This window comes from Pecten maximus, unplaced genomic scaffold (assembly GCF_902652985.1).
Source record: "Pecten maximus unplaced genomic scaffold, xPecMax1.1, whole genome shotgun sequence".
Classification (NCBI taxonomy): Eukaryota; Metazoa; Mollusca; class Bivalvia; order Pectinida; family Pectinidae; genus Pecten; species Pecten maximus.
The window spans coordinates 1-15,418 of NW_022982575.1; the positions used below are offsets into that span (position 1 = coordinate 1).

The 15,418-nt window shown below is 36.5% G+C and overlaps 1 protein-coding gene across 1 annotated transcript; it reads right to left on the reverse strand.

Moving 5' to 3' along the window:
- Positions 1 to 2,670: 2,670 nt before the first annotated feature.
- Positions 2,671 to 15,205, reverse strand: LOC117320567 (deubiquitinating protein VCIP135-like; the record flags this gene model as incomplete). Its single annotated transcript, XM_033875132.1, is given in 5 exon segments — positions 2,671 to 8,172; positions 9,380 to 9,901; positions 13,188 to 13,378; positions 14,336 to 14,455; positions 14,971 to 15,205. Coding segments are annotated over 5 exon segments (1,650 nt in total), but the record flags the coding sequence as incomplete, so codon positions are not given.
- Positions 15,206 to 15,418: the final 213 nt, after the last annotated feature.

The window sequence follows — 15,418 nt, forward strand, 5'->3', positions numbered from 1 at the left end:
AAACGTTTGTAGGAACATTCAGACAATCTGACAGAACACCAGGGCTACGCCCCGTCTTTTTTTAGCCAGAGACAAGGCGGTTCGACATCTTTTAATGTAACATTTCAGACATAACTCTTGACAGACGTGCTGACGTTGATATAAGCCGAAATCTTTGTCCGGGCTCACTGAAAGCAACAGGGGTTTGTTGTAAAAATGATGATAATGTATACCTCTTTATTAGTTTACAGACACCTGTGCATACCAAGATGAATGATTTTGTAATTTCTAATGTAGTGTACATCATTGGTTTTTGTTCTACATCTATTGCATAAAATGCACGACAATATAGACTACAACAAGGAACTGGATTAAATTCGTTTAGGGTCTAACCCCCAAAAACGTCTGAAAATGTGCTACACAAAGGTGAAATATGATTTTACCCTGACTTTGTCGAGCAATCTGAATGAACGGGCAAAAATGGGTCCTAAAACAGCGCTGCAGTCCCTGTGCTTGATGCGCAAAATGATCGTATTTGGAGCGCCACAAACTTTTTTCCTTAACCGGCCTCGTTTAAATTGTCCGCTTTAAATAGTACACTCATGTGTCTACCATTTAGAAACCCCAATGTGGCGATCGGACCCGGTTATATGGAAAGGACAGTGTTGGTTTCATTTTTTTCATTTCAAACAATTTTATTGACAAAAATACAATTGTCAAAGGGATTAGACATCAGGCATTGCCTATATAAGTCTTCTCCCTAAGAACAACACAGTGGTACAAAATACAGACATTCATTAACAGTACATACCCAAAACATAACAAAACAAAAATAGTCATCTAAATTAATTAAAATGTATTCAATTGAAGGGAGGTAACTCCAATATGATTATTATACTTAAATGAGTAAGAAAATAAATATATAATTCAAATTTTTCATTAACATAATAACTTGAATAAATGATTCTATTTTTTAGTTGGTAATTATATTTTGCAAATATTTAGTGAAATTGTGGCCCCCTCCACGTACAGATACAGGCCAAGGACTGTGTTGGTCAATTATTTTCAAAACATTTTCCAGTTACATTCAAGCATCTTCGCTAGCCAAGGCTTCTGATTACGTTACACTCCACGAACGTTCGTGGAGTGTAACGTAATCAGAAGCCTTGGCTAGCGAAGATGCATTCAAGTAGCAAAGATTACTACTGGATTTCCCATTGGTGTCGTTCAGTAAATATGATATTGACAAACCATTATTCATCTTCTATCAACCTTAGGGATACTGAATCTGCAAAATGAATTCACCTGGATTCACAAGAGAAGAAGGGAAAGATAAGAAGACGGGGGAGGCGGAGAGATAGATAAGAAGGGGAACTTCTGGCTACCTAGTATATCCATTTATCTGTTTTAAACTTTTTTTTTTTTTTTTTTTTTTTGAAGGAAAGTACGACCAGTACATTTGTTTGAAATGGAAGGTCAATATTTCCTCACAGAAGTAAATTGACATCAGGAACTGGCTGGATACCAATGTCCACTAGAACTAGTCGTGGATTTGCAGATAGGCATCTTCATTACCGACACCGCAATGACAAATAGGCGATGGGAATAACTTTTAAAACCACCGCTTGTGTCTTATCCGTGAAAGAGATTTGGATTTGAAAGGACGTGTGTATACCTATGTATTTATGTGTGTGGATGATAAGTGGAGTTCCGCTTTACTCCATTATTTTGAGTGTAGGCCACATTTTGTAGCCATTTATACCAGCATGGTTCTGGTCCAATATCATGACCATGGCATTCTTGCTTCTCCATAGTACAATTAAACATCAAACACATTTGACCATTGTGACCTTCAAAGAAAATCAAACTTGGTAGTCCATCTCAGAATGCTTACCGAAATTCATGGCCCTGGGCCTCCCGTTTATTGAATCATTAGTTCCTCTTTGACCTTGAACGTAGGTAAAGATCATTCACATAAACAAACTTTGTATTAAGTTATCCCAGCATGCTACATAAAACTCAAACATCAAACACCCTGCACCTCTTCATAATTGAGAAGTCATTTGAAGATTTAAACACATTTGACCCCCGTGACCTTGAAAGTAGGTCAAGGAAGTTGTTCATGTGAACAATTAAGTAGCCCGTCATCCAAGCATGCCATGTTGCTTGCCCAATATCATGGCCATGAGCCTCTTGGTTATTAAGAAGTCCTTTGAAGGATTTAACATATTTTACCCCTGGTGACCTTGAATTTGGCAGTAGGTCAAGGTCATTCATTTGAACAAACTTAATAGCCCTTCTTCAATCCTGTCATACATCTGGACCAATATCGTGACCGTAGGCTTTTGATATCAAGGAAAAGTTGTTTAAATGCAAAAGTTGAAGCTAGATGGATGGACCGTTGGAGGATGCAGTAGCTCGCCATAAGAACATAAAATTGAGGTCTTTTAATTGTAATAATGCTATGGTTCCTTGAGTAATATATTTTTGATCTGAATGACACTTTCAGTGAGGACGTTTATGTAGTTTTGTCTTGATAAAGCCGAGCCAGACGTTACCGGTGACGGTCCAATCTAACATTTCCTCCAAACTGTCCTACTGTCTCCTCTTCCTTAAAACTGAAGTCATCAAACATTCCAAATCAACCTCACAAACACTTACGGAAACTCACAAATAAGTATGAAAACGAAATCTGATGCATTGATAATTTAATAATGAAATAAAAAGCTGACATTGGCAAACAATAGCAGCATGTGTACATTATCTATAATTTATGGTAATTATCAAACAAATTGTCACTCAGGCACTACAAATCCAGGCAATGGTCACCATGTACAACGTTACCATGGCAACCATGTCACATATCTTACAACTTTACCAGAGCAACTGTCTCGTGAGATTTTGTTACATACAGTTCAAAATTGTGTTATCACAACATGATGAAGAGCATTTCTACATCAAACCATAAATTAAATACTAACTTGTTAACTTGTAATTTCCTACACAAACTTAGCTCTGTAATAGGATGTATACAGCGTAACAGAATTTCTGACAGAAAGCCAGAATGAAAGAAATCAACCGAAGATTGAGTAAATGTTGGATACATTGAAACTGTGTTACCAGCAACATGGCCATGCAGTTTTATGAATACAGATTAAACTTACATTATATTCATACTCATAAAAGCGTTCATATTTACTATGAATGACAACTGAAAGCAGCTGATTACTTACATCTACCACTTTTGATATATATAAATCCTAAAAGAAAATTATTTCCTCAAAATTTAGCATTTAGTGAAAATGAATTAGATGTTATAATGTCATAAACGTACATCGAACAGAGAGTCATAGGCATTCAATATTACAGCTATGATGTCATAATAATGATGACAAAATCAATTGGCCATGGCATTCAATTTGATATGAATGCCTGCGAAATTTCGTAGAGTTGTACAGATCGTAGCAACATCATTCAGTGGCAAATGTTAGTCTGAGTTTCCTCTGGCCCTGACACCATGTCTGGTGTAGGGGTCCTACACCAGACATGGTGTCAGGGCCGTGTAAAACCTCTAACATTGTTGGAGTAGGCCAGAGGAAACTCAGACTATGGCAAATGTGTACTACTTTACTGTAGCCATCACTACTTCAGCATAAACTGTACAAATCTCCAAGAATTGTTTCCTGACAAATTCATATTAGTATATATTTCAGGAAGTCCAACTAAAAATTTTGCAAATTATTATTTAGTAATTTAACACAGTTGAGGAGCTAACAAAAACCGGCATAATTTCTAAAGATGGGAAAGCAAACCTTCAATAATAGCTCATTTGGTGTTCATAGTTGCTTAAATTGCAGATTATCAGTATTTTGTGTATGTATGATTACTAATACTGCATTTATCATGCAATAAACCCATGTTGAATAATGAACTCACCTATATATATATGTACATTGTATATAGCAGCTCAGTGAAAATAATAACAGATACTATTTCAATATCCTGCAAATAAGCCCTAACGCAATATCCTGCAATAAGCCCTAAATTTAATTAGTCATGGTTTACATGTTGGCCCCCTGGGCTTATTCCAAGATAAATACAGTATCAGTCAAATTTTTTTTTTTCAAAACTTATTCTTTGATTTTATTTGAAAAGCTTAGGACATGTCAGTATAAATTGCATGTAAATTGTCACCATAACATCATGAACAACAGCTATACAATGAAATAAATACAGAGTATTTTCACCATTCTTTACTGGGCTAATGAGTTTCCTCAGAAGTCCCAAATCAATGAAGAACAGCTAAACAAACTAAGAATTACTTATAACCGATATTTAATGGTTTCCATTTTAAAAAATTCTTTGAATACCATATAGATTTTACAGATACTGCAAAAAATGCCATTTTCACAAGAACAATGGTAACTTCTGTTATACAAGTAACATTTTCACAGTATTCAATGGGAAAGCCATTCTATTTTAATATTAAACTTGTTTAAATACAAGGATGAAGATGGTACTGCATAAATATATACTTGATGCTGTATACAGTTTTCTAATGATATGGTCAACATGTCTTTGAACCACCTATAATGGCAAGTTACCATAACATTTACTTACAGCTAATGTATATTTAAATGAATACCTTAGCATATGTAGCAAATTAAAACGACATCACGGTAAAACTTTTTTTTTAAACTTTTTTTTTATCATTATTCCATGTATAAATCAAATGTATTACCTTATGAACAATGACAATTGGATTTCGCTGAAATATGTAGATTAAGATGTGAATTAATAATTATAAAAGGGAAATCTATCGTTGCCGATCAACAGTACACCTGTAAACTAAATTGGCCTCCAAAATAAATTGTCTGCGGTTGAAAAGCTTTATAGCGTCATTCACAAAATAAAAGATGGGCAAAAGAAATCCTTAGAATTTTGATCGAAGCCACATATAAACCGGTAGCAGATGGGACGATGCACATATTCTGTGACATTGCCGGTAAGTGTGTACTGACAGACAAGATGGACATGTACGTATGGTTGGCTCTACCTGTTGTTTACACATGTAATTTGGTACAGTGCTGAGAGTAAATGTAACCTTTTAATAATTCTAAATTGACTTTGAGTTATCAAACAACACCTACAACAACTATAACCAAATCTGATGTCGAAAAACAGGTGTCTCTACATACATCATGTGTTCCTGTTTACAAAATTACTGACTCGTTTTCAAAACAGATACATGATATTATCACGGCTAAATTTGAGAGGGGATTCCTGACTAAATCATGTGGTGAAGCTGGACACTGGAAACTGATGTGAATATCGGATAACATAGAAACATAAACGGAAATGAATAAAACACGTACAATCAATAAAGAAAAAAAAGTTTTTACCGTGATGTCCCTTTAAGATGTACTAAAATTACCACAAGTTCTACTTTTCCATCAGTACAGAAAATCTTGAATTTGAATGCAGTGAATTGAAAGAAATGGTCTGATTGGTTAATAATAAGGTGGTGAATTAAAGATATACCATTTTTTATGTGGGAATGAATGTTTTACTACAAAATTGATTATTTCTGAAAATTTACTGGTAAAAAATTTACTAAAATGTATAAGAATTAGACAAATATGACATGGATTTTCATCCAAGACACCCATGCACTTTCTGCTTCAACCAAGACTTCCAATCTCTGCTATGTATATAAACTGTGACCTTGAAAATGGGTCAAGGTCATTTGTTGAACTAACTACAGAAAGCTACAACAAACATTATTTCTGGCAGACTAGGCCTTGTCTTTCATTTGAGCAACTTTGGTAACCCTTCACCAAAGAAAGCATTAGACATTAATTAAACAATAACTTGACTGTAAGTCTTTCGGTTTTTTAGAAGAAGTTAAAATATACATAATAAAGTACACAATGCAGGCCAACGTTTTGACAGCAATCAATTACATAAATATTTGGCCCAAGTGACTCTTTGAAAATATGGCAACGAGAAATTTGTAACTTAAATTATACGTATCAAATTATACATTTATGGGAGAGACAGACCATAAGTTTTTCAAACTTGTGTCTGATCCCTTTTGTATATTTGCAAAAATAAAATATGTTCAAATAAATAAAAAAAAAAAAAAGACCCTGGTTTAATTTTTGAACAGTATAAATGAACACCACCATCGTAATTATGATATTCTTTACTATAGTTATTGGTACCAGATTAACAACAAGAGACATCATATCTATAGAGGATAACATACAGTAGATTTAGCCTCAGGGGCTTGACAGTAATCAACCCCTATATCACTTATTATTAACAAGGATATTGAGTATTGCTATAGCAATACAGGCCCCCTGCCCCCTGCCCTCTGAATAACAATCCTTGGCGTTACATACAAATGGGCAAGACGGACAGAGAGGAAAACTTTAGTCTCAGGTTTCATGATAAGTGATCTAGAGTTCTGACCCTTGGGGTTAATTTTTCATTATTATTAGTGATCTAGGGGTAGGCCCAGGGCTGAAGTGGGTCATAAGAATGTGTCAAGCCCCTGTGGTTTTACTTTTCTTTATCTGGAAAGAGAAAATGAATCTTTGAAGTGTGTTTTTCCAGGTAAATGAAATAGATCATCATTTTCAAAAAGCAAAGTCACATTTCTGAATTTGACTTTTAGGCTTGCTTGATAAGCAAGATCTTTCTTGTGAAGCAACACCACCGGTGTACCGGTACATATTTTGTATAAAGATACAGAGTTAAGTATTACATTATACATCTATATATAGGCCTATATATAACAAATCTATTATCTTGAGCAATTTACTTGTTCTGGACTTTTTACATGCAAGGTTCTTTACATAACCTCCGACTTAAATTCATTGGTCATCTATTGTATCATCTCACCCATAAATTGACCACTGGCTGTGGTAGGTTTTCACCAATAAAATGGTGGACAGATGTGATAGTGCCCTATTCAAACTTGACCCCCTGACCTCTGGCTTATAGTAGCTTGAATCTAGATTGAACCTAGAACCTTTGACTTCACTAATCCAACATTCCAGTAACATATCGTAAAAAGAGCAGCCAGTTCAGTAGGAAACGGATACAATTTAACCTTTGTATCAAATGTCCTTCGTCAGATTTTGTATAAATCTATAAACCGTCATAAATGTTGTAATATGGTACAGATGTGTCTTGATCAAATTAAATGAAAGTATTTCATACATCTGCAATTAAAAACAAATGTAAGCTGGGTTTAAATACTATTTAGGTCTGTTTGTTTAATTTACTGTGTCTGTTTAAAGCACTTATTTTACAAGATATCATAATTATCTCAAATTTTCAATCTTAAATTATTTCATAATAATATACTGTACATTTCAACACATTATAGCATTTTCACAATTTCATAATGTTGAAAGTTAAACAAAATACATTCTGAATTTTTTTTTAGTTTATGTACTGTCTAGCTAACAGCATTTCAAACAGCTTTTTCCTCGTTAGGTTGACATGCTTTCAACATCTGGACTTGTCTGTTGATCCTATGTCATACTTTGTAGATAAAGATACTACTTACATTTGCCTTATGTAAGTATTTTTAAGACATATTTATATTTTCTTCACATTATCATCAGATTTTGACTCCTCAAGTTTCCCTTCAACATTTTCTGGTTTTGTTGAACAGCTGTCCATACCTTCCTCCTGTAACGTTTCGCCATCTGGTCTTTGATTCGTTTCGACACTGGCCCCACTCGTTAATGTGAAGTCCCTGGTTCTATCGTACACTATCTCCAAGGATTCCGATGGAAGTTCTGACATGACAACAGAACCGGGAATTTCCACTGTAGGAGATATTTGAGTCCTACAAGTATCTGAACCTCCAGATGCACTTATATCACCACATTCATCCTCAGGATTTCTACTTTCACTTTCAGTGTTTATTTTGTCATCATCCAAACTTCCACTAGTTAAATTGTCTGTCTGAAGTTTAACTTCTCCTTGGTTCCTATCAATTTCTAAGGCATTGGATTGCATTGAGTCAGATGGGGGCTGTTCTAATGTAGACGGACTGGTTCTTACGGCGTTTCCAGTCTGTACAGTCAACTGAACGGCTTCAGGTCTCGTTTCAGTGATCACATCTGCAGACGTAGTAGAAAAATGTCTCTTTTCTTCCTCATCAAGGCGTTCCATCTATAAAGCAAAATGAAAAATAATGAGGGCTATTTCGATGAAAGACTTTACACATGAAGAAATTCTAAGCATGGTGGGTGGGTGAGAAAATATAGCTTACATGGCACATTTTTAACTACATTACTTCTTTTGGTGAATCCTGTTTGACAAACCTGTACTCCCCTTGGGTAGACATTTTACAGACCTGTCAAGTGCCCCGCATTTTGCGGGTCACTCCCGGAAAATCGGTCTATAACCCGCAGACAGAAATAGCTCCCGACGGGTGTTTTGAATCTCCCGCATTTCAGTAAGATCTCGTTTTCGTTCGAGCTACCTCAGATTTTTTCTTTGACACGTAGGAACACATTTTGAGACACCGAACAGATAATCCAACAACAACAAAAATGGCGTGTACGAAGGCTTGCACAGGTAAGTGTTAATAATCAGGGGTGTAAAAATCCACTTGCCCGACGCCCGGGACAAGCAGTTTTTGCGTTCGGGCAAGTGAAAAATGTTGGTGTACTTGCCCTGGGCAAATGAAAAAAATATTGTCTCTATCTTAACTTTCATGTTGGATTTCCAGAATCCTGTGTTATATGTGATTCAGAAGAATTATTGTAGTGGAATTGGATATATTGAAATATATTAAAAATGTAACAATTAGCTATTGAAACTACTTTATTTTCGTGTCTGAAATGAAAATTCTAAAGCCGAGGAAACTAGGTCGCCAGAGGCACATTCAGTTCAAAGACATTTTAAGGACATTTATGCTGATAAAAATAATAGAAACTGCATCTGAAGTATGAAATAGTGATGCACAGAGTTAACTTACTGCAATCTATGCCTTAATGTTTAAAAAATTTTACTGAAATAGCCAAGAACAAATTCAAGGGAGCAATTTTTATATAACATTATCTTTGGCTTTTCCTAATGTCAATACTTCAAATTAGAATGTATCATGCTGGTACATTACATTGTGTATGTTGAAACATGTACATTTAACCATATTTGGAAACAAACAGACTGACCAATCAGAATTCATGATGTACATGAAACCTTTTTTAACATTTTCAAATTTCAAACTTAGCCTGACTGATGACATCAAACATCACATACACTATACATGTTAAATTAATGTATCTCCCATATTTGTTAAAATCTAGCATACTCTACAATTTATATCAAACAAAGATGAAATTAACTTTGGGAAAAATCAGAAAGTCTATACCTCTTGATCAATTTCTTGCATGGACTTTTCCATACTCTCTGTAATTTCCTTGAAGAATTTCGCACTTTGACTGGTGTTATCAGTATCATTTGGGTCCAGCACACTGTAACCAGGCCCCAATCTTTGGTACTTCCTGCTGTCTTCGCCAGAGTTATTTCCCTTTATGGAACTCTCCGTTACCATATCTTCTGGTATGGCAGCTTCGTGCTTAACGGGACTACACATTGTCTGCATATTTCTAACAGTATTGTGATGGTTGCCATGGTGATGGTGGGTGGCCATGTTGGTGATGTTGCTAGGCATTCTTTCGATGTTCATGGCCTGTAAGGAATGTCCCTCACCAGAGAATGCAGCTTGTTTTTTAGTGTCATGCTTCACAGCACCACTGCTTCCGAATCTTATCTTTTCCTCTTGCTCCTTCAATTCTGCCATTTTTCTGTCAATGCCTGGTTCTACCGGGAAGTGGCCATAAGGCTCCATGCAGAGCTCAAGTCTACCTTCTTTAGCATTGTAACGGAACACCTGTAAAAAAGACATTCTTTAGCATTGTAACGGAACACCTGTAAACCAGAGGGATCTTGGCGCCCACCATTGCATGATCTTTATAGGTTCCATGTCAGATTGATCTTTTCTCTACTTTTTCCTTCATTTTACTAATCTGTGCAAATTGAGACATCCCTCCAGTACTTTTCAAACAAGGGAATCCTAGCTATATAAGAAATTTGAGATTTAGTGATAATGGCTGTTTGTTTGTTAGGTTGTTTTCAGGACAGACTGGTCCCAAAATGCAATACGAAGGACCAAGGGGAACCTACATATGAAATTTAAGAAAGATCCCTTCAGTACTTTCTGAGAAATAGCAATAACAAACTTCAATTGTCAAAATCCAAGATGGCTGCCTGTTGGCCATATTGTTTTCAGATAGGTCTCAAAAAGCAATATGCATAACAAGGCACCAAGGGGAACCTACATATTAAATTTGAGAAAGATCCCTTCAGTACTTTCTCAGAAATAGTGATAAAAAACTTCAATTGTCAAAATCCAAGATGGCTGCCTGTCGGCCATGTTGTTTTTAGATAGGTCTCAAAAAACAATATGCATAACTAGGCACCAAGGGGAACCTACATATGAAATTTCAGAAAGATCCCTTCAGTACTTTCTCAGAAATAGCGATAACAAACTTCAATTGTCAAAATCCAACATGGTTGCCTGTTGGCCATGTTGTTTTCTGATTGGTCTCAAAACACAATATGCATAACTAGGCTCCTAGGGGAACCTACATATGAAATTTGAGAAAGATCCCTACAGTACTTTCTCAGAAATAGCGATAACAAACTTCAATTGTCAAAATCCAACATGGCTGCCTGTCGGCCATGTTGTTTTCTGATTGGTCTCAAAACACAATATGCATAACTAGGCTCCTAGGGGAACCTACATATGAAATTTGAGAAAGATCCCTACAGTACTTTCTCAGAAATAGCGATAACAAACTTCAATTGTCAAAATCCAAGATGGCTGCCTGTCGGCCATGTTGTTTTCCGATTGATCTCAAAATGCAATATGCATAACAAGGCACCAAGGGGAACCTACATATGAAATTTGAGAAAGATCCCTTCAGTACTTTCTCAGAAATAGCGATAACAAACTTCAATTGTCAAAATCCAAGATGGCTGCCTGTCGGCCATGTTGTTTTCAGATTAGTCTCAAAAAGCAATATGCATAACTAGGCACCAAGGGGAACCTACATATGAAATTTAAGAAAGATCCCTTCAGTACTTTCTCAGAAATAGCGATAACAAACTTCAATTGTCAAAATCCAAGATGGCTGCCTGTCGGCCATGTTGTTTTCAGATAGGTCTCAAAAAGCAATATGCATAACAAGGCACCAAGAGGAACCTACATATGAAATTTCAGAAAGATCCCTTCAGTACTTTCTCAGAAATAGCGATAACAAACTTCAAATGTCAAAATCCAAGATGGCTGCCTGTCGGCCATGTTGTTTTCCGATCGGTCTCAAAATGCAATATGCATAACTAGGCACCAAGGGGAACCTATATATGAAATTGCAGAAAGATCCCTTCAGTACTTTCTCAGAAATAGTGATAACAAACTTCAATTGTCAAAATCCAAGATGGCTGCCTGTCGGCCATGTTGTTTTCCGATTGGTCTCAAAACACAATATGCATAACTAGGCACCAAGGGGAACCTACATATGAAATTTCAGAAAGATCCCTTACAGTACTTTCTCAGAAATAGCGATAACAAACTTCAATTGTCAAAATCCAAGATGGCTGCCTGTCGGCCATGTTGTTTTCCTGATTGGTCTCAAAAAGCAATATGCATAACTAGGCACCTAAGGGGAACCTACATATGAAATTTCAGAAAGATCCCTTCAGTACTTTCTCAGAAATAGCGATAACAAACTTCAAATTGTCAAAATCCAAGATGGCTGCCTGTCGGCCATGTTGTTTTCCGATTGATCTCAAAATGCAATATGCATAACTAGGCACCAAGGGGAACCTATATATGAAATTGCAGAAAGATCCCTTCAGTACTTTCTCAGAAATAGTGATAACAAACTTCAATTGTCAAAATCCAAGATGGCTGCCTGTCGGCCATGTTGTTTTCCGATTGGTCTCAAAACACAATATGCATAACTAGGCACCAAGGGGAACCTACATATGAAATTTGAGAAAGATCCCTTCAGTACTTTCTCAGAAATAGCGATAACAAACTTCAATTGTCAAAATCCAAGATGGCTGCCTGTCGGCCATGTTGTTTTCCGATTGGTCTCAAAATGTAATATGCATAACTAGGCACCAAGGGGAACTTATATATGAAATATCAGAAAGATCCCTTCAGTACTCTCTCAGAAATAGCGATAACAAACTTCAAATGTCAAAATCCAAGATGGCTGCCTGTCGGCCATGTTGTTTTCAGATTGGTCTCAAAATGCAATATGCATAACTAGGCACCAAGGGGAACCTACATATGAAATTGCAGAAAGATCCCTTCAGTACTTTCTCAGAAATAGTGATAACAAACTTCAATTGTCAAAATCCAAGATGGCTGCCTGTCGGCCATGTTGTTTTCCAATTGGTCTCAAAACACAATATGCATAACTAGGCACCAAGGGGAACCTACATATGAAAGTTCAGAAAGATCCCTTCAGCACTTTCTCAGAAATAGCGATAACAAACTTCAATTGTCAAAATCCAAGATGGCTGCCTGTCGGCCATGTTGTTTTCCGATTGGTCTCAAAATGCAATATGCATAACTAGACACCAAGGGGAACCTTCATATGAAAATGGAGAAAGATCCCTTAGGTACTTTTTGAGGATTAGCGATAACAAGAATTGTTTACGGACGGAGGGACGGACGGAGGGACGGACGGACGGACGGACGACGGACCACGGACGCAGGGCGATTTGAATAGCCCACCATCTGATGATGGTGGGCTAAAAACACATTCTTTGGCATTGTATCGGAACACCTGAAAAAAAGACAAACAACTCTATGAAACCTATATTTGTCAAAGACTAAGAGTTTATGAGAAAAATTAATACTTTTAATTTTAAACAATAAACTTTTTTTGAAGAGTTTGCTAAAATTGAACAAAAATTTACTGGTATTTCAATCAAGATTTAAATCACTTTAGGAAATTTAAAAAATCACTAACTATTTACTTTGTTAAATTAGACATAAATTATTAAAATCATAATTAGGATGAAAGAAAAACACTGAAATCAGATGCATGTGTAAATATGTGTAAATATTTTTCAATGAAATTAAGATGAAAACTTGTTACCTTTCCCTGAAGTGACGGAAGCTGGCAGTGTTTACCATCTACAAGTCCGAGGTCACGCTCCACCTGTTTGTAAAAAAGACCCCCAACGGAGAACAGATGTGGCATACTCTGAACTTGGGTCCAAAGGTCCTTCCCAGCAATGGTAGCCATGATGGCAAGTGATGCAATGCTGGCATCTAAAGTGTCATTTGCTGTGAAGTAAAGAACAGTACGGGTTAGTGACCATACCCAGTGATACTGTGTGGTCAGGGCCAGGACTTTCTGGGTTGGTTGAAATTCGGAATTGATTTATTAAAAGTAGGTCAAAGGTCACGTTCAAGGTCAGCAGGTTGACAAATTTAGTATCAATGGAAAGGTCTTCTCAAAATGTTACAATTAAAACTTTATTCATTTTACAACAACTGTGAAACAAGTGATATCAGTTTATATTAATCACGTTTGGTGGCCCGGATGGAAGTGCTTGAAGGGTTTTATAATTGCTGGGGGAAACCGAAGTGCTCGGAGAAAACCCATGTGGTCAGACAGGTGACCCTATACATGTTCACGTTCGATCGGGGAATCAAACTTGGGCCACCTAGATGAAAGGCAAGTGTGTTACCACTGTGCCACCCTACCAACCTAAAAGGTATTCTCACAGTGGTCAAGGTTATAGTTTTTAAAAGTAGGTCAAATGACAAAGTCAAGGTCAGCAGGTCCACAAATGTACACTTGTTTAATTAACTTGTTTGAGTTGGGGGTTAAATAAATTCTTAAAAGATCGTAATATCACAACTTTATCGGACGCTTATCCCTTTGGAACGCCTGGTCCTTTTCTCCTCGTACTTTTTCATGGGTCTCCATACATGTACTTTGTTCACATTTTACCTTTTTCATGGGTCTCCATACATATATTTTGTTCACATTTTACCTTTTTCATGGGTCTCCATACATATTAGATATTTTGTTCACATTTTACTTTTGTTTTCATCAATTTTGGGTTAGAAGTATAATTTTGTTTGGATGTGGGTATTCTCTGTTTGATTCTCTCATTGATGGTATACATCTACCCCAACAATCTTCTGTAACATTGGTCAGTGATACATAAAAGCAATTTTTACTTTTAATAGCAAAACATGTGTTAATAAAGCCAATATCACTTTAATACTTACCATCCTGTGCATCCTTCAGACTCTGTAACAGTGAATCAGCCGAGGCTGGGTGGGTGTCCTCGTCAAAGTGACTCCAGCTCAGCCGCGGTGCACTTGGTGCAGGAGAGGCCGACACTGCACCTGATATAAACAAACCAATTTCAGCCTCTCAACTCCAGGAATGGACCAGAAAACTTGAACTATGATAAAGGGCCATAATTCTGAATATACAATATCTAAGAACAATTTTATTGTAGAAAGCCAGCATTGGAATAGTACATATTGTAGATAAATGTACAAGACAGGGGCCTGTAAGCAATTCCCAGTACTTTTACATCAGGCCAAACAAGTTAAAGGGCCATAACTCTAAACATAAAGTATCTGAAATTGTAGATGCTACATTGTGATGTCACAAATGCTACTTGCTTGCATTATTTTGTGATTGCATTAAAATAATCTAAAAGCAGAATTATTATTGATTGAACAACAGATTTTTACAAATGTCTAACTAAAATGTGTTGATGGACAGAAAGACAATTCATTGTCAGTACAGGTGAAGTAGTTATAATGTTTGAAGAGTAACTTGAATCAGTAAAAGAAATTATCATTAACACATTAATACAGTAACCTAAATCGGTAAGGCTTGGGACACTTACTAAATGACTTTGACCTTCCTTCATTTGATAAAGGGTCTGGCAGCACTTCCACAGCGATCTTGTCCCCGTGTTGAAGGTTCAGGAGTTGATCTGAATCCGAGTCAGCTGGAGGCTTGAGTTCCTTCGGTGGAAATCCGACCCTAATTTTCTGCCGACTGGGAGGGACATCAACAGCTGATTGAATCATCTGTTGTAGGCCATCAAAGGTCAGATCCTTATCCAGGGTCAGCATAACCTTAAATTTGAAACAAAACCATGTGGAGTATTTTTTTCCAGAGAATATTAAAAGTGTAAACCATGTTCAATGTGGAATGTTCTCCAGAAAGGGCCTGTTTCCAGTAATGTTAATTCTCCATAGGAGCCTGCCCCCGTATAATTCTTATCTAGCTCAACTACAGTTTTTTTCGAAATTATTCCGCATAGCGAGGCATGACATCATGTTAAAATT